Genomic DNA, 22,703 nt, shown 5'->3' on the forward strand with positions numbered 1-22,703 from the left:
ATATAAGCATGCGAACTGTACGTTAGACATTGTCCTGCGCCGAGGGGCTCTGTTAATACTGTGTCAAGCTGATTTACAGGGATTCCAAGGGGCTTTACACACTTAAATTTAGTCTGTTTTAGCTTTCACAGCCACTTTCATCAGTAATGATCATTTTCTGAAAGCATAACACACATTAGGGGAAGTCGTGGCCTAATGGTTAGAGAGTCGGACTTGTAATCCGAAGGTTGCGGGTTCGAGTCCCCGGCCGGCAGGGATTGTAGGTGGGGGGAGTGAATGTCCAGCGCTCTCTCCACCCTCAATACCACGACTGAGGTGCCCTTGAGCAAGGCACTGAACCCCCAACTGCTCCCCGGGCGCTGCAGCATAAAATGGCTGCCCACTGCTCCGGGTGTGTGTTCACGGTGTGTGTGTGTTCACTGCTGTGTGTGTGCACTATGGATGGGTTAAATGCAGAGCACGAATTCCGAGTATGGGTCACCATACTTGGCTGAATGTCACTTGAAATCTGCTGACAAATACATAACATCTGGAGCAGTTTAACCTCTGGATAAGCCCTTATAAGACAAACTAGTAATCACTAGTAATACAGCACAAACTCAGGATTAGTGATATGAACAAACTCCTAATCCTAAGTATTACTGTACGTCCACATGAAACTCATGTCACTTTTTGTACTAAACTCATGAATGATACCTTAAATCATGAGCAGCATACCAGTGTGGATTTTGCTACAAAAACTACAACTATTAGAAATAATTTTTGTTAGTCGATACAGAAATTTTGCGAGGGAAAGCTACCACTCACATTTACCTCAGGAAAATGTTTTGGTTTTAGTAATGATAATGCTTAACATTCTGGAGTTACATAGTATCTGTAGTCATGAAATGTAAGTGGGATGAGATGTCAATGGCTTTCATTCAGTGGGAGTGTGGTTATTTACATCATTAAGACTCACTGCTTTGTTTCCCAGCCTAATGCCATGAGAGTGATTTGAGTTAAACAGCAGGTGTCTGTACTCTTGTGTGTTGATTTGAGAAAAAAAAAAATCTAGTCCACCTTATATAGCGGTTATCCTGATACCTTTGCTAATACTCAGGAACGTCTGATTTGATCTAGGATGGAGGCTTTTAAGCAGCATGTTTTATTGACTTATGGTGTGTGTCTGATGTAATGGGAATCAGAAAACACATCCTGTAGAAATCCCACCGGACATCATACACAAGCGAGGGTCAGCTGACCCACTGATTCCCAGCCACTGCTTTCTGAACGGATGTTTCTTCTCTTCAACTCTCTATATCTCCTCGTGAACAAGAACTGTGCTTGTATTAACTATATTGAATCTACACTTGAAATGTTTCACATCATATTTTTTTTTTACTGTACTTGCAGATTATATAATATTAATGAAATAAAAGGCCACTCACGTGTTCTCAGAGTAGACTTTCATGACTGTTTCTTAACATACTTAAGTAGACTTTTAAAAAGTGCACTTTGTAATAAGTCAAATAAAATTTCTACTTTAAGTACATGTCAAATCATTGTTTTAATAATCTTCTGTCGTGCTTTAAAGAAGTGTGCATACTTTAATGTGCAGACTAACATACTAAAGCACATCATTTTAGCTTTAGTGTGTTATTTGATATTAAAGATAATCTATTTTAAAAAGTACTAATTTGCATCTTCGGGTTTAAAAGCATGCTGAAGTATATTTCTCTATCACAAGGGTCTCCAGTCTGAGGCAGCAACACAATTCTTCAAAATAACCTTACAAATTCACTCTCACGCTCTTTCCTCATAAACCGAATGTTGGCAGTGGGTCTCTCCAGGCTATTGCACAAACATGTCTAGCTGTTAGAATAGAAAACAGATGAAATTGACCACTGCACTTGAATTGGACGCTTACAATTAAACACAATTTTAAGATATGAGAGAAAGCACAAACACATTTTAAACCTTCCTGCTTCATTTAAAGCGATGCGTTTAATTTTTTCAGTGTTTAAAATCCTTATGCTTTGTTTAATATGCAGAGACATCTATAAATAAATCATTCTATGGTTAATTTCTCAGAAATGTTTAAACATTGTGTCTCTGTGGTGTAATCAATCCACTGACCCATTTGTCTGAACACAGAGTCATTATTTCTGCATTTCAGTTCGATGGCGTAGAAATTACACACTTCACTTAAAGCACTTTTTATATTGACCAAAAAAAAGAGAAGGCATAAACTATTTAGTTTGATGCACCTGACTTCCACATGGGGAGGAAAGCTGTAAAGTGCATGACGAGGCAATAATCACTGTGCAGGTGTTTCCTGTTCTGTAACAAAGACAGACAGACTTTCACATTACTACGCTCTCAGATCAGCATTTCACCACACTCAAAAAGTTTTACACAAATCCCAAGTGGACAAAATACGATTTCTTCCTCATAAATATCAGTTTTATATGGGACTGAATTACAAATGGTCATGTTCATTGACAAAATACAACTGAAACTGAAATACAACTGGGAAGACAAAGAAGATCTGGGAAGAAACAAAGTCTGACTAAATGTAGACTTTCCCTAAACCTTCATTAAAACACTTGCAAATATTAACTGCATTGATATCCACAGACATGACAGTAGCTGAGTTTCCATCCAAAGTTGAGAATTTAAAATGGGAATATGGCATTGAGAACATTTACGAATAAGCACTATTTCCATCAAACGAGTCAAAGAGAACAAAATCCTCACTTCCTGAAAACTGGCACCAAATAAAAGTAGGAAAAGCCACTAAATATTATACTTTTCATATCTAATAAATTACTTGCACCTCAGAGCAAGCAGGTGGAACACAGTGAATGCTGTCGTTGCTTTTGGAGGTGGATGCTACTGTTCAGGAATACAGTCGTGTAAGACAATTATACAGAAATACTTTGACGACAGACTTTGCTCGTGCATTTAAGAATGGCCATAACATTTCAGATACTGTGCAGTGAGATCGGTCCGTTGGTTATGCTGCCCCAGAGCGTAAAGTCACATGACTTTATTTGACGCGCATGAAGGAATTTATTCGGCAAATGTGTTCCATCTCCCATTATTCGCATTAACCCTTTTTCGCACAAGTCATAAACCACTCAAGCGGGCGTAAAAACATTTTTTGCGAATTAAGGTTTTTTCCCCCAAAATGTAATGTTTCCATCACTCGTTTCTGATACAGTACTTCAAAATGCATATAAAATAGGGTGATGGAAACATAGCTAGTGAATTGTACTGAATACAATAACGGATTGTTTTTTTTTTTTTTATCTGTAAATTTCACTATTATACAAGTATTCAAAAGAGATGCCATTTTGCCAAACAATTATTATTTGCATGACCAGGAACTGTTACTGATTTAATAAACAGGTTATATAAGGAACAGCATTATTCAAAGAGGGCTATCAGCAGAATTAAATGAATCAGTAGACAACTGCATGTACATGTGGGAGAGAATCCACAAAATTATTGAGTCATCTCTGCATATTAAACTGAGATAATTGAAAGTATTTTAACATTGAAAAATTGTAGTACGCCTATAATAATTTATAATAAAAAATGCATTCACCTATGTGGCATCATAAATGAGAAATAACACCCAAAGTCACGAAACACTATTTGGCTTTTTGTTCTGTTTAGATGTGTTGTCTTTGTGCATGAGTGTGTGTACACTAGTGTTTTGTCCCTTACACAGAGTGGGTACAATAGGTGAAAAATAAAGCTGAGCTATTTTTAGACCAGTGCGATGACAATAATTTGCTGAACAATTTCCCATCATGCATATGGCAACAACAAAGCCCAGCATTTTCTCCCTGATAAAATCTACCCTGACACCAGAAAACCACTTTACTATTGTGCACACTGCATCAGTTTACAAAAGATCATAAACTAAACTATCGCTTGCACTGACAATCTATTTTTACAAGATCCTAGAATATTCCGTTTAAATTATGCCCTGATCCAAGTCAAGTTAATCTAAAACAATGCTAATTTATTGAAGTATTTTATTTGTAATAGAGCTCTCACAGCAATAACAGCAATTCATAACTGATACAAATACAGATAAACACTTTCAATCTGAGATTTACAAGATATATTCGTCCGACATGAAGAGAAAAAAAAGATACATACACAGTGGCTCTAAACAATATTTGACCACTTAAGCAACAGTTTGCATGAACTTGCATTTTCCCTGCATTGGATAATAAAATCAAATCAATTTCACATTTATTTTATATTAACTATAGTAGACTTTTAAATTTATTTGTTTTTTAAATTTATCATTATGTATTCATGTGTATATATATACACACACACACATTAAAGAAAATTTAGTTTTGAGAAAATATCCTATGTCTTTTACTTTTCAGATGTCACTTGGTTTATTATCCTGATATCCAGATCATTTTACGTGTTTTATAAAAGTAAATTTACTTTTAGGGGACGACTGTACAGTATATGTGTGTGTGTGTGTGTGTGTGTGTTAAATACCCTGTGCAAAAAATCATTTACATTAAGTCTAGTAAGACTGGTACCACAACTTCCAAAAGTTGTTGTGCATCTAAGGACAACATAAAGCAGAACAGACTGGGAATGGGCCGCTGCCATCTGAAAAATTCTTACTCAGTCCATATAGTAGGTGAACTGAGAGAACAAGGCAGTGCAATGATAGAAAGCATGGGAAATCTCAAAGGCATGTAGCAAACAGCGACTGACTTCATTCAGGTCAGGGCCGATGACTCATATTACATCTCTCAGCAGACATTCATCTCTATATGTCAAGAACTTCACTGGGAACGTACGTCTAACTATCCTTTCACTGTTTCCATACACTTCTTTCTACGTTCTTTTTCTATGAAGTTTTGTGCCTCTATCACTTCTTAGTGGATTCCAGTTAGTGTGAGTAATGCAGTTCTTCCCAGAACTGCTCCACTGCTCTTGGCATCAGGCGCTGTGTGAGTGTTGGTCGGGTCCCTGAGGAAATCGCATCAACAATTACAACAGCAGACAACACCACATGATGATACACGGCAGCTGTTCTCACTTCACCTGCCGTTCTGTGCATAGAAACACCACTAACAAGGTGGAAATAATGTAGAGCATGCAAGCCAAAAGCAGTGGTGCGTTTAGATTTTGTGGTATGAAAGCAGGTTAAAATGTAAAAAATAAGCGGTTTGTGTGTTCTCGGTCTAAACGACAGTATTTGTGTGCCTGCAGTCACACCCTGTGTGTCTGAGCTCTGCATTAAGCCAAATATAAATAAACCAATCCTCAAGCTCTCAGAACAGACTGCTTATTAATAAAAAATAAAAAAATAAAAATAATAAAAAAAAAAGATTAAAAATTAAAGATTAGAAAATATGTGCTAAAACTGCCCGATTTACACTTTCCCTTGTTTTTATAGAAACCAGGTGCTGGTGTGACTTTTCAGTCAACTGGGAAAAATCATGGGCAAAAACATTCATTCAGTTTTTGTAAGCGCTTGTTGACTTACCATCATGTTTGTTCTCTCAGTGACCAGAGAGCCATCTTTGGCATAAGAGTACACCGTGAAATCCTCTGGAAGAAGCAATCTGAGTGGAAAAAACACAACTATGTAAGGATTCATTGTTGCAGGTATTTAACCCTTAAACTGTCACCCCCATTTTTGAACATCGACGTAAAAGTGCACTATCCAAACTTAAATTGTTATAATTCATGTATGAATACATTTTGTAATATGATTTTGAAGTACCATTTCCATGGTAATGCAATGTCCCATTTTAAAATGGTTTTCACGAGATCAATTTAACTAAATACTTTTATTATATAATTGCAAGGATTTAATCACATTAAATTGTTTAAAAGTGATAGCAAAGACATTTACAATGTAACAAAAGTTTTCTATTCAACAATCCTGAAAAATGATCATGTTTCCACAAAGATATTAAGCAGTACAACTGTTTTCAACAATGATAATAATCAGAAATCAGGACATTAGAGTGATTTCTGAAGGATCATGTGACACTGAAGACTGAGTAATGATGCTGAAAATTCAGCTTAGAATCACAGGAATAAGTTACATTTTAAAATATATCAATCTGTAATAAAATTTTACAGTATTAAATCTTTTACTGTTTTTTTTTACCGTATTGATCAAATAAATGCAGTCTGGAGAGACTCTTACAGACCTCAAACTTACATATCGTGCATATAAGATATTCCTTATGCTTTATAATTTCTTATAAAGATAAGACAAATATTTAGTAGGTTCATGTAAAACACCGTGTGTCAGGAAACCCAAACAGCTTAAAAAAAAAAATAATCAGGTTTGAGCATGAGCGAATGTGGAAAACTTGACCAAAGAGAGCAACAGCACCATGGCCCTGTGACCTTTAGTCACAAGCAGCAGCAGGAAAGAGAGCTGAGAGGACGTGCTGAGTGAAGTAGTGTGTGTAGCTCTGAGAGAGAGAGAGAAGATTACCATAAAATGTTCTCTAAAATATTTCAATACAAAAACCTGCATCACATTCACTAACCTCCTTCAATGTGTGTGAGTGTTTAAATTAAGTGACATTCCTTTCAGCCCAAACATATCTCATGTTTTTGGTAAATTAGGCAGGTTATCATTTGTGCTTCTGTGCTATATGCCTGGTGGATTGTACATTATGCTTTTAGCGCCCACAGAATGCAGGCGGCAAACAAATATTAAGAAAAAGAGATGTGTTTAGGTGCTTGTACATTATGTTTTTAGCGCCCACAGAATGCAGGCGGCAAACAAATATTAAGAAAAAGAGATGTGTTTAGGTCCCTTGATTGCAATGGCAGAGCGATGCTGTTTTGCATAATTCCTTCAGTGAATCGTGTACTAAAACAATGCAAACGGCGTATGCAAATAAACAATGCTCAATCAGTGAACGCAATTTATTCTGCATTCCCCTCAGAACGACAAAATGAGAGCAGAGGAGAGCGGATAGAAAGCAAAGGAAAATAAATAACAGATCTGACCAGCCCACATCCAGTCTGTCTGTGACTCGTGCATGTGTTTCTGAGCCAGCAGCTTTTGTGGGTTTGGTTACTATGGGTGTGTGTGTTGGAGTATCACTGTGGCTAGCAGCCCATTGAACATGCGCACTCTCTCTCTCTCTCTCTCTCGTAATCTCGCCCTCTGTGTATATGGAGGTATAAATCAAGGGCAGGGTAGGTGGGGTGTTATTTTTGCTGTAAGGCAGATGTGGGGAATTGCAGAGTTGTCCTGCAGCCACACAGACAGAAAAGAGCAATGGAGAAACTCTTAGATTACATCATTTGAAATCAAATCTCCCTTCTGGAAGAATAATTCCACGTCCAATCTAAATTGTTGTGCTAGTTTCTTACAAATTAAAAAGAGAGCAAATTGCTCTGTGTAATTCAGAAAATCTCTCAATCATTCAGTGATATTTTTGTTTTATTTATATACTAGTAGTATTTATTAATGATTTGACTTGGCATTGATTTTCATTTTAGTTTAAGTTTTTTATGTGCTCTTGTCATTTAGTTTTAGCTAGTTTTTGTTGTTTTTTTATATTTCTATTAGTCTTTAACTTTTTTTCAGTGCCATTTTGTAAGTTTTTCATCTCATATTTATATTTTAGTTTATTTTGGCTCTATATAAATTAAACTATTTTGTCTTAGTTAACAACAACAACACTGTAAATGTTATGGCAAAGTCAACATGATTTCTCAACGATTATTTGCAATTTGAAAAAAAACATGAAAAAAACCCCATGTAGTGCCAACTTTGGCCACTGGGGCACAGTTTTTTTCTCTTTTGATCAAAAGCAATTAAAAATACATTGTAAATTATTTCCACATTTCCAATAAATGTGTTGCAAATACAGTTTTCTTGACATTTTGTTTATCTGGCTTTTTCTTTTTCTTCAGAAATGATGATTTCAAGTCCCTCTTTTCTGCTTCCTCTTTTCCTACGAATACTGACAGGGAAGATGCAATCATACGTATATCACAAAGGTCAAGGGTTCAGGTTTACAGATTGTTTAAGATCTTGCATGATCTGAGGAGGCCACACACAGTGTAAAAACCATAATATCCGGTGATGAGCTGACGGTGAGCATAGCTGGAAATAGTCAACTTTTCTGAAAGAATTAACACACCTGCCACAACACATTTAGCACTGAATGCAATGTGCTTTGTGCTCATACACTGTGTGTTATTTATATCCTACATCAAAATGTGAAGCAGTTCGTCTTTGTTAATGATACAAAACTTTTTTTTTTACTCCAGCTCCAGCCCTTCAAAAAAGCAACAAACTATCGAGCTAATGAAAAAAAAAAAAGTTTTTGCTGCTTGAGTGTATAAATATAGTGAAGAATGTTCTGGATATGCGAGTATTGGCGGGTTTCATCCGGCATTTATCTCAGTGCATGAGACACATTATGTGAGATAACATTCTCAAACCGGAGAAGTGAAACGTCCACCCCTCAGCTTTGTTCAGCTGCATGACAAATCTGAAATTATCAAGGGACTTTATCTGTTTGGAAATGAGGTAGTGGTCATTCAACAAGGTCCGCCTACATGTCGCAATATTTCAAAATAAAGAGCAGACATTTTTTTGCATTCTGAGAGCTTTTGCAGGTTTTGTGTAAGGAATAATGTGCGATACAACAGTGAACAAGTACAACACTTTTAGTGTCTTTTAGGAAAGGATGATACAAGGAAAATTACGAATATATTTTAAAATGTAATTTATTCCTGTGGTCAAAGCTGAATTTTCAGCATCATTACTCCAGTCTTCAGTGTCACATGATCCTTCAGAAATCACTCTAATATGCTGATTTACTGCTCAAGAAATGTTTCTGATTATTATCAATGTTGAAAACAGTTGTGCTGCATAATATTGTTGTACATTTTTAGTACATTTTCCTTGCATAATATTTTTTTCAGGATTATTTGTTAAACAGAAAGTTCAAAAGAGCAGCAACTTAGTCAAGTTCAAAGTTGTATACTCATTTTTTACATAATTAAGTGAGAGCTATGTAGCATTTTAAGCTTAATAGTGGCAAACAAAAGTAAGGAAAGGGTATACAATTACATTTCAGAAAAGTCAAATATTGCATTAACAGAATTAATAATAAATTAATAATAACAAATAACATGTTTTATTGTTGTAGTCTAATGATTTATTTATTATTGTGACAAGCTGAAAAAACAGCAATAAAAATCAGTTCAGAATAAGGCTTACTGGACAAAACAATGATCAGTATGTGCCATGAAAATTTATTCTACTGATGTACATCTGGTTATCAAGCCATGCTCCAGAGAGCCTCAATTCCTGCTAAATACACTGTGAATTACAAGCCAAGTGTGAAAAACTTAGGCTTATGTTACCCAGTGTTTCCCGACCCTGCTTCTGGAGGCACACCAACAAGTGCAACTTTCAAACTCTTTTTACTGAAACACACCAGGACACTAGCAGAGATTCCAAGAGCTCGAGTGGATGAGTCAGATAAAGGACGCATCCAAAATCTGTAGTGTTGGTGTGCATCCAGGATCACTGATGAGAAACACTGCGTTAGCTCAATGTAGAACTTTGGCTTCATCATTTCTATTGTGAAATGCACAATTCTGGCCATGAGATTAAACATTGTAAACACAGTCTACATTTGTTCTCGGTTTACCCCATCTGTACAGATCAAACATAAACAGTTTTTGGCCAAGTGTATGAACTGACTTTAGGGGAGAAAGTGAGAGAAGCAGAAGGAAAATACTCACTCATTTCTCTCCAGGATGACGACATGTTCTTTTCCTTGAGCTTGGATTATGTATGACACCTTTAAAAAACGAAAAATGAGAAACCAAAGTCAAATCACTACTCTTTTACAGGTTAAGAAAACAAGCAGCACAAAGAGGATATAAAAGGAGTCAAAATTCTCTTCTTTTTTTATGAACAAATCTAATAAGCGAAGGGCATTTTTGTAAGCATACTGACCTAATTCACTAATAAAGCATAACACATCCAGCCATGCTTCCCTCGCTACAGAATGTGGTCTCTTTCTCATCAAAGCTGACTCATTTCAGACTTAGTACTTTCTGATGAAACCAAACAAATAGGTAACTTTCATTTAGTCTGTATTTCTGAGAAAGCACTGCACCAATAAACCCCTTGTTAAATTCTGGATAAAAAATAAACGTGGGAAATGAATAAGGTAAGAGAGAAACGACAACAAACATGCTGGACTGAACTAGGACTTCACTGCCTTTTACTGTAAAGTTAGGAAAACATTTCTTCAAATGAAGTAACATTTGAATAATGTTGGTACAATGCCAAATTTGAGAAGTGAAAACCTGCACATAAGATCATTACTGATCTGATTGTGACATATTAGCTTAAAAACAAAATACTCAGACAAAACTTCACGTAAAACCTAGTAATTTGAAGTTCTTTAAAGAAAGTTTGGTAAAGAATTAAAATGATGATTACCGTAATAAGTATTTGGGGACTGAAGTGAGATCCTCAAGAGTCTTTTAATGTTATTTAATGATTTTTGTTGTAAATATGCCAGATTTTTTTGGTTTATGAAATATGGACTCAGATAAGCTTAGTTAAGTTGATTTAACTTGAAACATTCAATATAATGAGAAAAGTCGTAAAATCGTACATGTAACTCAAAAAATTGAGTAAAGGTCATTGCACACAGAGTCTGAAATTTTTGCACTTTAAGAAATAAATACGACCTCACGTTGTGTCAATCACGTTTACACACTGCCTCTGAAACTTTCGTCCGTCATAAAAAATTCGGATCAGGTTTGACTTTTTGCGTTTTCGCATCCGTAGCATGCATTTTGATAGGAAAGGATGAGAATTACGAAAAAACGGAACCTTAATACAGAAAACAATGTAATTTTTATGTTTATTGCATTAAATTAATTTGGGTTAAAATAATTTCAGGGAAAACAGTGTGGTAAGATTGATTGCTTTCAGGAAGTGGTGGCTATAGTGTGTGGGTGTGACACAGATTTGAACTCAATTTTGCACCTGCCCAAACAAACCAACATGTTATCTGACATTTACTGCAGCGTTCTGACAAACACAACTCTTCTCTTGCTCTTCATCTCTCCTTAAACCCTATAAGATTATGGAGCAAGATATTGTGAGAAAACAGGATTCTCCTTACTCTTTTGAGAGTTACAAGAGTCACTTTATGGAAAAAAAACAAAACCACCTGTAAGAATCTATAGTCTGCCTCGACCCAACTTCCACTCCACAATATATTTGATCATGCTCATTTCCCAAAATGGCTTAATTATTATAGAGAATAAGAAAGTCAACAGTTGTTTGTAGACCATTTGGGATGATCACATCCTGAGCAAAAGGTGACCAATTGTAAAATAGGAGCAGGTGTGGGACACAGAACCACCTCAGACAAAGGGGTGTCAGAACTTAATTAACATACAGACTACAGCTGTTACAAAAGGAGCAACTTCATTTACATGTAGGGTAGTAAACTGGGAATGTATAAAAGGTTAGAACTTATGATGTTCTGGGTTCATTCCAACTCCATTGAACCCAAGGTACTACATGTACTTTGTCACTGCTATGCTGCAATAAACTTCTTCATCAAGATCTTCAAAGTCCTCTTCACTTTTTCTTACACACCACTGAAATAGTCACAGGAAACGTTGTTAATGTCAACTAAACCTAAAACCAAAACCACTGTTGTTAAAGTGAATTAAAGCTAAAATAAAATATAATAAATAAACTTAAATTAAATTAGCAATGGCGCCTTGCCATCTAACCGAAACAAAACAAGTTGAAGTACTAAAATTACTAATACTGAAATAAATAGAAATAAAAGCTACACAGAAATATAAAAACTAATATATAATAAATAAAACTAAATAACAACTGAACATGGCAAAAGCATATAGTAAAATTGCCAGAAAGAAAATAACTGAAAATATAAAAATAACAGCTAATTCAAAATACTAATAAATCAAAGATAAACAGCATGGAGTGAATAAAAACTTAAATTTGTCTGTTTGCGTGAAGCTATCGTATGGCTTCAAAAAAAACCTGGTTGGACATTCTGCCTAAGATGTCCTTTTGTGTTTCACAGAATAATAACAAAAAATAAAACAATGACTTGTATAACATAATACAAATAACTTAATAACATAAGGGGAATTCAAGATAAAGTAATAAAAGTGTAGCAAATAGCCTTTTTAAATGTAATGTGACAAACAAAAGTCTTTCATGAAAAATGTCATCAAATGAATAATGCTGAATCATTTTTTTAATCAACGGAAATTCTGTGTGAACGTTGCTTCTTTATAAACAGAGTTAAGGGTTTCAAGGCTATGCCAGCAAAAATGGCTTTTCTCAAACACTCTGTCATCTAACAAACTCTGAGCAGCCCACTGTTTCTCAATGACACAGAGGTGAGAGGAGCATTGTGTGTTTGTTTGTGCCATGTGTGTCTCAGCGAGGTCCTGGCAGAAGCAGACTTTTAATAAATACGCCCACGCTGCTGGGCATGTGTACCGGCCAGATGGTTCCCGTGGCATTATCTTTGAAACACCGCTGGTGTAGATATGAACAGGTACACAATCACTGATAGGTCACAATTAACGGAAAAGAGGACATAGAGAGAATGAGAGGGCCATGCTAAAGAACCTATCCACAGAGCTAAGCTCATGAAAAGATACCATTAAAAATGTATTTGACAATTTTTTGATGCATTTCTGCAGTTTTGAACACAGTTGTCTTTAGTTATCATTTACTGGAGTATTACATGCAAAAGGGTTGCAATACAACTGCACCTTCCTTACGGCATACTGTACTTACACAATTTATTTAAAGTTATCTTAAAGAAAAAACTTGATTGGGTAAATGAAAAATAATGTTTAAGGTAAATTCTTTTAGAAATCCAATCTGAAATGCATGTGCCAAGTTCAAAGAAATGTTTTCTTTGAAATAAGGTTGATTTTAAAAACACCATCATATTCCTACATATTTTTTCAAGAAGTACAGAACCCGGAAAGTCACTGGTAGGAGAAAAAAAATCAATCCGTGGCGACAGTTTTGCAATTCGTCCCCTCTGTTTATAAACCGTACTCACAAATTCATTATGAATTTGTGGTTATGGATTAAAAAAACCGAAGGTACGATTTACAAAATCTAAGTGCACGGATTGGAAATTCGTGTGTATGGTTTATTAATCCATGGGCATGATTTGTTAAACCAAGGGAACATTTTAAGAATTCGTGAGTATGGTTTATAAACTGAGGGGACGAATTGCAAAACTGTCGGCATGGATTGATTTTTTTTCTCCTGCCGGTGAATTTCCGGGCTCTGTACAAGAGTGGATGTGTCTCAAAAAATGTAATGCGAACATACTTTCCTTACACTTTGAATCTTAATTATTTAAAAAAATATTTAAGGTAATATATTTAATTATTAATAATAATTAATAATAATGAATATAATGAATATAATAATGGTTTTGGTGAATCAATCCACAAGAAAATTACATACTGATCTAACCTCCTCATAAAATGATCTGATATTTTAAGAGACTTATTGATCCTGGCATCTTGATCTTTTTTTTGTCAGTTTGGTCGTACCACATGACGTTGATTTGAAAGACTAAAGTTTTTTAAATATTAACTTCACAGTTTTTCTCTAAAAACAATAATACAAGATTATGCTAAAGATAAAGGTGTTCTTTCCAAGAATTTCATGCTTCTGATAAGGATTCTTTAAAAAATTTTTAACATTGCACCACTTTGACATTCTTAGCTTTATGCAGCCAAAAATAATTTTTTTAATTCAGAGATCATAAACATGTTGATTATGGAAGATGTGCACTTAAGTATTTTATGTAAGAATTGAATTTTTAATCTATTTTGCAATAATTTGATAGACCTAAACAATAAAATGAAAGTCATATCAGTGAGCCAATAATCAATTACTTTCTCTACTTTTAAAAACTCAAACTTCAGCTCAGAAAGGTCTAGTTACTTGATTGAACTTGTTTTTACTTTAACGTAATTGATTTTCCAAATGCTGCACGTGTGTGATTAAAAAGCAAATGTGTGTGTGAGAGAGAGTTTGTTTACCTTATCTGCACCATCCTGGTTTCTCCTCTGTCTGCTGATGCGTCTCGGTACCGTCACCTCATACGAGGAGAGCTGAGACGTCTGCTGGCTTACTGAGCCTATGAACAGAGACAGTCCCGTCACAACACTGTCTATCAATACACACAAAATGAATTATACAAGCTATGCAGGAAAACAGTGAGACTTCAATATCTTGCACTGGATCTACAGGCAATGTCATTCATTTCTCCATCTATTTCCCTCTATTATTCCTCCCGCTGCAACAAAACATGTTTATATATCACTGCTATTGTGATCATCACGGGTAATTAGATTGAGTGCAATTGTCTGGTAATCAAGTGTTTCCTGTAGATGGAAATAGTGCTGTGCTCTCATGGTCTCATGACATGGAGAGCGAGGAAGACCTCAGGAAGGAGAGGCATCCCACCCGCTCCTGAGTCATCACACAAGTTGGATGAGACTTCCTGTGATGTTTTCCCGAAAAGAATGAAGGGCAGACAAGAGAGAACAATTCATAATGCTAACTTGCTTGGTCTCTTTACTGAACATTCACACAAAATTCTCAGATTCATCTTGATGTCCTTCAAACATTCACATCATTCTCGGCTCAAAACACACCCTCAGTTTCTCTAATAGCATGTGTAGGAGCCTCTCTATTTCTATACCTTAAATGCTAAAATAAGTGTAAGTAAGCAGTCATTTAGGAGACACTTTTAACTCGACTTACAGTACAGTTATTATGCAGGGCTTAATGTAGTCAGTGTTGACAGAACTGTCACATGCTCCATCAGACCAGTGCTGCGCTGTCACCACATCTTCATTTATCATGTAGCCTGTGTGTGCCATGGAAACTTACAATAATGTGCTGCAATTGTGAGAATATATTACTTTTTGTCATGAATTTACATTATTATAGCTATATAACTGCCAGTTATTAGCTACAGCAAATTAACTTACACATAAACACACATAAACTAAAAAACGTATAAATTAACTGGTTTTATTTGAGTCAAAAATATTATTTAACATCACTGAATCAACCTACATATATTACTATATAATAAAAAATGTTTTTTAAGGGTTAAATCAGGTAGAAATAGCTCTTTATGGTTACAATTGCAATTTCAATATGGGATTGAAAGCAGTGCAGAGAAAGCGTTGAGAGCGTCAAAAACTTTGGGCATTCCTCGACTTTATCCAAATATCGAGCGAAAAATGCCAGGCGACAACCAATCGCTGTGAAAAGAAGATGAAACGCAAACAGGGTGTAAAAATTGTTTTTAGAGGCGTGCTTTGCCCTAAATTTGACATGCCCCAAAGCAGTGGCATTGTAGCGTTGCCAGTGGCACTGAATGCTGATTTGACGCCGTAGTGGAAATGCACTGTTAGTGCGTTAGTTGTTAAGTTTAGGTATTGGGTCATTTAATATGGTCATGCAGAATGAGGCATTAATATGTGCCTAATAAGTACTAATAAACAGCCAATACACTAGTAATATGCATGCCAATAAGCAACTAGTTAATAGAGAGAACTGGTCCTTCAAATAAAGTGTTATCTTTTTTTTTTTATTACTACATTTTCCTGCTGTACTAGTTAAGTGTCACTCAAGACTTGTTTTGGTAACCCTTTACTATACATGTTTTCATTTGTTTTTTTTAACATGAACTATGAGCAATACTTACTAATAAATTAATCAAAAGTTGTTTCTGGAACATTAGTTAATACAATGTGAACTGGCATTATTAACCAACATTAACAAATGTTAATAAATTCTGTGAAATATTTCTGTAAAAATATATTTCTCATGTTAAAGCATTAACTAATGTTAACAAATTGTATAGGTGTTACCCTTATTTTTACATTAGGAGACATGTTTTTTGACAGTTTAGACAGTTAACCATTCAAACGATGGAAGAGTAAAATGCAGGTAAATAATCAGTGAGATGTTCTTCTACTAGATTCCACAAATTAGCTCTTAAGAGAGGCAGCAATGACTTACATGCATTTCATACTGATCTTAAAGTAAGAGCCTGTAAGACTCAAGGGCGAGGAGACGCCCATAAATTCGGAATTAGCCCAAATACGCTATTATTGAACTGCTTAAGCTTCTTAAACCTTCACACAGCCAGTCGAGGCAGAGATGAAGGTATATGTAGACCAGACATGATATTGTTTCCTATCAAAATCTCTCTATATGACAGCGCTGCTCTGAAAGGCTCAAACAAACACTGATTTGTCCTTCAAACGGGCAATGGTGTATCATGAAGTGAAACTACAGAGAAACACCAATGTTTTAATATTACATGCATGTTTTTTGGAAAGCTAGTGTAAACTAGCTACATGTAAAACAAACGTAAATGTAAACAAATTTATAAAACGGATAGTTCTGGTCCTTGATTCTGATTGGTTGAGCCGCATTCGAAGCTGTTGTAAATTACACTACAAACCTACACCTTTGTTTATTTTGTGTGTTGCTTGGCAACCACTTTGTTGCAACCACAACGGTTTCTGAGGAACTACATTGTTTGGTGGAAGAATACAGTTTTTATTAATATCATTACACTTTATTTGCTCTGTTTTATTTTGTGAAACCTTACTAAGAATATGGAATAACCGTTTTATAAAAGCAATAAGCCCTGTGAAGCCGTGGTTTACAGTGAATTTATAACAGCTAAGGGACGTTGCTTTATTATCTCACTGGTTACAGTGTAATATTTATAGGGCCCAATGAAATCAGTTTTATTTGTTCCCCCAAATTCTGAAATTGGATTTCAACTAGTTAGAAATTAATTCTTGATATCAACAATTGATTTTGAATGGCAGCCTATGGTGACATTTAACTAGTGAAAATACAATTACAGATATCAACAATTTAATTCCTGATATCAAGAATTAACATTTTAACTAGTAAAAACTGAATTGTTGATATCAAGAATTAATTTCCTGAGAATGAATAAAAGTCAAAACGGCTTGCCATACAAGTGTATAGTTCCTAGCGTCCATTTGGGAAACTGAAACTGATTCTTCGGCAATAAATAGTTGACAGTAAAACAGCGACCAGCATCATTTGAAACAAAACCGGTTGGAAGTGAAAAGCTGACCACAGACTCAAATAATAATTGAATTCTATAGAAAAACTGAGCAGTTTGTTAGCAGGTAACAAAGGCCATTTTTAATGAATAGATATTAAATACTTATATAATATTGAATAAATGAATAGATACTAGTATTTGGAACAAGTCCTAGTATCTAACGAATAGTGAAACTAAAAAAAAAATATTAGGATTACTTGCTACTACTAAAAGCGTACTAGTGACAACAGCTAGTTACAATTTAGTTTTAAGGAGCACGTGCCTACATGCTAGTGTTATTTTAAGGTTTATATCAAAGGTCGAGACTGGGAAGTGTTGTGGACATTAGGTGAGTCGCAATGGTGTCTGTTCTCTCACCTCCACTGCAGTCGACGAGCAGCATCAGACACATAAACGCGCCTTTAGCGAGACGACCACAAACCGCGTTCACCATGTCTGGAAACTATCTGCCGTCCCAAAGTAACGTCAAATGTTGTCCTCTCTTCCTTATCCAGGCGTTGTCCTCCATGCACTGGCAATATGCCCTCTCCACATAACGTTCCCGTGGAGAAAACAATATATCCCGCGCAGTTTCAGCTACCTGGTCATTTTGTTACACTTTATCCTTCTGTAATAAGTTTGTTATGGAGTTATCCGGGTGTGTTTGTATAGCAGAAAATGGTGCTGTATCAGTTCTCTGTTGGAAATCTGTGGATTAGTCGTTTCGCCAATGAGCCCCGTCTCTGTAGAGAGCGAAACCGCGCATGCGCAGTCAAACAGTGTGCCTTTAACCCTTTACTTTGGCCTGCTGTGACAATACAAACCACCAGAACACTAATTCACATGTGCTTTTTAATTACTTTCGGCCGCTAGCATAAGTAGGTACTAAGGGAAAGAAAAACAAAAATCGCCTTTTAAAGTAGTACACTAGTCTGCTTTTGTTGCTTTTTAGTTAGGGATAGTCTAAAAACTACACATGCATTTAACTCTTGTACTAATCAAACTTAACTACTTAACTTAACAACTATTGTTTATTTAGAGTTAAGTCAAGGTAATCTATTAATTATCACCGAGAAAGCAAAGAAAAAATGAGTGTGAACTATTAAAGAACTAAACGAAACGAAGTCATATATTTTGACTCGGTCCCTCAAATGAGTCTCACATGTTATCGCGAGAGTTCCAATAACTCACGTCTATGCTTGGCGTTCTGTATATTTTTCTTCTTATTCACGACGGGAGGTGGTAGGTTAGTATAAATGTAGTTTTGTAAGCTTATAACTCCAAATATGTTTATAATCCCAGTTATTAAATCCAACAGCAGAGGTTCTGCAGATCAGTGCATTTGTTTGTGGTTTCTTTACTTAAGAAATAGAAAAGGACATTGTTTTGTGGAACATTAAAAGGTTCTTCAGTGGCAGCAGGCTTTGGTTCTTAAGTGTGATGATGCTTGAACTTGCTGTCTCTGTAGGCAGCCACTGTATCTGAAACATAATCATATTCATTGTGTTGTATAGTGGAATCAAGGCAGCTCCAGCATGGATTCAATGGCAGAAATATTGGAGGAAAGCCTAGAGAAGGTTTTGAAGGGTGAGGGACTGGAGGTGAGAGAGTTTGAACAAGTGAAGCCTGTCACACTGAGGAAAAGTGTGTGTTACATTGTCGGTGCAGTTATCTTCAACTCAAAGGTAAAGATGGTGACATTTTTTCCATGCCTTTTAGAGTCTGTCCTGTGTCCATTTATTCCAGACAGCCCTCAGCTAAATGCCTCTTAATTAGTTCCACTAATGAGCTGTAGTATTTCACTGCGAGCATGACAGTTCTCTCTTTTCACTGGCAGAAAATAGTTTGGTAGTAAGACATACAATTAAAGGGGTTTTATTTTACACTTCACAAAAGCCAGTTTAAATTAAAATAACTCAGGACATTTTATTCAACAGAAACCCTCTTGGTCATCTTTGACATGATCCAGATATTTGAAAGATGTGTCTTTTTTTTTTTTTTTTTCGATTTCCAGGATAGATTTGAAAATATGAACATAAGTGTATACCAAAAAAAGCTGACACATCTTACCCCACTCTTCCCTATTTGTATATGTTAAATGCAAAACAGATGTTAAAATGCATACTTAAGCAGCATATTCTGATACTGTTTCTTGTCAACTTGTCTTGACACAAAAGTTGTGCATGTGTGTTGGTTTGCGTCATACAGGATGAGGTGTTAATGGTTCAGGAGGCAAAGAGAGAGTGTTATGGCAGATGGTATCTCCCTGCGGGTCGTATGGAGGAGCGTGAAAGCATTCTAGAGGCGCTGCAGAGGGAGGTCAAAGAGGAGGCAGGAATAGACTGCCAGCCAATCACACTGCTGATGGTTCAAGAACAAGGGCCAAAGTGGGTTCGCTTCATCTTCCTTGCTGAGGAAACAGGTTTGAATCAGTGACTGGTTTTTGGGCAAAACAATATTTAAAAAAAAAAAGTATTGCAATATGGCATAGCGTTGACGTAGCGGCTGTTAAATTTTACCGTTATTTAATTACACGCTAGTGGTTTCAGAGTGAAGTGTGGCACTGATACAGTGTTTCAGTGTCTCAGAAAGAAAAATAAGACGTAATAGTAGTATTATAATTTTACAGTAAAGAGTAAACCCAAATAAAAAAAAATTAATAAAAAAAAATCATTCAGCCCTAAAATGAAAGTTGTTTTTTTTTCTTTCTTTTTTAATATTTTCAATCAGTCTAGAATGATTCATTCTTTCCAAATAGAGCTATTTAAGTCATCTGGCTAAAATATTTCTTCATATCATAATATACTTATATTGCAGAAAAAATATATATATATGCAACCCTGATTTGATCTCTACTTTAGCCAACATCTTTTTTTTTTCTCCAAAAGGTCAAATGTTCAGTAGTTATCCAGTAAGTAAATTATAAAGCAAGTAATTTTCAACAAGGAAAACAGTTCTTTTATGTCATTGTGCCACCAGGAGGATCTCTGAAGACAACGGCAGAAGCAGATTCTGAATCCCTTCAAGCTCAGTGGTGGGACCGCGAGTCCCCACTTCCTCTTCGGGGGCGTGACATACTGCCCCTCATCGATGCTGGGATAAAATATCGCCGAAATCCCTGGTTCCCTATGTTACAACCTGTTGACTTCCCTTGTCAGGTTATCTGCCAAAGACTTTTCCTCACATTCATCTCCAGCAACGGTATCACAGACACCAGCGATGAGCACCGCCTGTGGCTGCTGCTGTGCAGCAACAATGCCACTTCTCAGCCCAGTCTTCCTATAGCAGTATCAGTTAATGCATTCGACACAATCCCACGAGCTGCACACAGACTGGTCAAGGAATGCGTGCCTTCATCATCCATGCAAGTTCACACATGTGGCATTCTGGGAGTGCAGCACAATGGGAGAATTCCAGGAAAAACAGACGGGATCTGCTTTAACATGCTTGTGTTGTTGGAAAATTCAGAGGACGGGGCTGAAATCAGCAGCTCACCACCGTTGGAGAGTGACGCTTACAGATGGCATGAGGTGACCAATCAGAGCCTGAGGGCAAAGATAATACAGAGGATTAAAGAAGAGTCCGTTCTGCCTCTTCATAGTCTATAGTGATGCTTTGCCACTGTAGTAGAGGATCAGGACCAGGACTGAACCTGTACCTTCCACATGAGCACCAAGGCTCAACGTGTCTAAAGCATGTTCAGTGGCCATACACAGTTTCAGCTGTGTGCTTCACTCATCTTTCCCTCTTTTGGGGTCTGCTCTCCGTTCCGGTGAAATGTAACCAAATATTAATTCTAATATACATCCGCTATACAGCTGCAATTATAATAGATTTCTTAAAAATAGCCAGTTCTGAATATGTAACCCTTTGTGAAAAGGAAATGCACTTAAGTATTGATTGCACACTTGTAGTGTACTTCAAATACTATATTACTTGCAGATGTAATATTAATGAAATAAGGACACTTAAGTGTACTTTAAGAGACACTTATTTTGATGTCAACTAACATACTAAAACGTAAAATGTTTAGAATTTTAAGTGTAGTGTAATTATATTTCAATTTAATATATTTTAAGTGTATTAAAATGCAACTTTATTACAAATGTGTAATTATGAATACATTTAAATGCATGACATTTAAAAAGTATATTGTCAAGTACACTCAAAGGGTACAAAAGCTGTCACAGGGACAGCACCTTATTTGCCCCTTATTTTTGCACCTTTTGAAAGGGCACCACCCCAGTTACAGCTTTTGTACCAATTTTTTCAGAGAGTGTAGTACATTTGGCAATAAACAATATAATCATGAAGTTATTTATTTAAACTATAATACAGTTTCATTAAAATGTAGATAAAATGCAATAAAGTGTCCAAAATATTTAGTTCACACTTAAGTATATTATTATAAAGTATATTATTTGTGTAATAGGTACTCTGAAGTGTATTTTTTCACCAGGGACACTCATACTTAGGCAGGGAATAGCTCTAGGTCAGCACTATTTGAACAAACACATAGCACTTCACCTCAGTCATTTATATGAACACTTTAATAGAAACGGACGCTGTTAGGAAAAAAGTGAAGAGTTTGTTTGCAAAAACAGATAGCTCTGTTTTTATTCATTTTCATAAATCGTGTTTTTTATTGTGTTTTTTTAGTTATTATTATTTAATCAAAACACCCCAACTGCAGTTTGATTGATATTAATTGGAATGCAGCATAAAAAACATGATTTTTGAACATTTAGAAAAAAAAAATATAATTTTTTGTAAATGAACTCTTCAAGTCTTGATACATGGGTGTATGTTTGATGATAATGATAAATTATGATATTTAATATGAGAAATGAGCTTAGCAAATCTTTATATCTTAAGTCCGTCTTTGTTGGGTATTGCAGCCTCAAAGTATCTTTGTTTATTTTTTATATTTGCATATTACATAATTAACTAGCACTGCAAATATTTTCACTTTTACTACAGATATTATAGTTTTAAGGAGCAATGTGGATGTACAGTTACCTCTGGGAAAAGAGCTCTACGTCCATGTTAGCCAGTCAAAATCAATTATATAAGCAATTCTAAGTCACGTTATCAATTCTAAAATCAATCAATTATTTCTCATAATGTGCATGAGGAAAGATTTATATGTCTGCTGCTTGGAAAGTTTTTGAACTACTTGAATCACATCTCAATTTTTTATTTAAAGTATATATCTTAAAAGTGTCTAAACCACTATTTCAGGAAAAATAACTATTAAGATCGTTGCTTTATACTATATATGACCTATCCTGCTGTATATTTTGTAATAAATATTATTGGAGTAACGCTGATGGGAGTTTTAATTCTACTAGTTAAATCAGTTTGTTAAATATAGTATTTGAAAATGTCTGAGTGAAAGAATTTTCACATTCTGCAACTGTGTTGTCCAAGATTATCCAAATAAATTTGGCAAGAAATCATAATGGCTTTCGTTATGGTGATGCTGGGCGATGTGCGCGAGGACCTGAGACGACA

The 22,703-nt window shown here is 35.6% G+C and overlaps 2 protein-coding genes across 5 annotated transcripts in view; one reads left to right on the plus strand and one right to left on the minus strand.

Annotated features, from left to right (window-relative positions):
• The window catches only part of LOC306848498 (disintegrin and metalloproteinase domain-containing protein 9-like), a 35,235-nt gene extending 17,131 nt beyond the window's left edge, over window positions 1-18,104 (minus strand). For all 3 annotated transcript variants that reach the window (XM_079383087.1, XM_079383088.1, XM_079383089.1), the window contains exons 1-4: window positions 17,568-18,104; window positions 14,119-14,216; window positions 9,772-9,830; window positions 5,516-5,594 (exon numbers count right to left, since the gene is read on the minus strand). In XM_079383087.1, the coding sequence (XP_079239213.1) occupies window positions 5,516-5,594; window positions 9,772-9,830; window positions 14,119-14,216; window positions 17,568-17,643 (312 nt within the window). In that variant the 5' untranslated portion in view covers window positions 17,644-18,104. The remainder of the gene's footprint in view (window positions 1-5,515; window positions 5,595-9,771; window positions 9,831-14,118; window positions 14,217-17,567) is intronic.
• A 259-nt stretch (window positions 18,105-18,363) lies between these two features.
• On the plus strand, window positions 18,364-22,649 carry LOC306848470 (8-oxo-dGDP phosphatase NUDT18-like). Of its 2 annotated transcripts, XM_079383034.1 has the most exons (4): window positions 18,364-18,435; window positions 18,704-18,874; window positions 19,398-19,611; window positions 20,169-22,649. In XM_079383034.1, the coding sequence occupies exons 2-4, from the start codon at window positions 18,725-18,727 to the stop codon at window positions 20,795-20,797; spliced, it is 993 nt and encodes a 330-aa protein (XP_079239160.1). In that variant the 5' UTR covers window positions 18,364-18,435; window positions 18,704-18,724; the 3' UTR covers window positions 20,798-22,649. The 2 variants fall into 2 exon arrangements, with proteins under 2 accessions (XP_079239160.1, XP_079239161.1); XM_079383035.1 differs by lacking the exon at window positions 18,364-18,435 and having other exon boundaries at window positions 18,719-18,790; window positions 20,169-22,643.
• The last annotated feature ends 54 nt before the right edge of the window (window positions 22,650-22,703 follow it).

Source organism: Barbus barbus, assembly GCF_936440315.1.
Source record: "Barbus barbus genome assembly, chromosome: 28".
NCBI classification, from domain to species: domain Eukaryota; kingdom Metazoa; phylum Chordata; class Actinopteri; order Cypriniformes; family Cyprinidae; genus Barbus; species Barbus barbus.

Coding starts and splice junctions, on each gene's coding strand:
- LOC306848470 (XM_079383034.1), top strand. CDS start 18,725: ATGGATTCAATGGCAGAAATATTGGAGGAAAGCCTAGAGAAGGTTTTG. Junction 18,875..19,397: donor CAGTTATCTTCAACTCAAAG/GTAAAGATGGTG, acceptor TGCGTCATACAG/GATGAGGTGTTAATGGTTCA. Junction 19,612..20,168: donor CTTCCTTGCTGAGGAAACAG/GTTTGAATCAGT, acceptor TTGTGCCACCAG/GAGGATCTCTGAAGACAACG.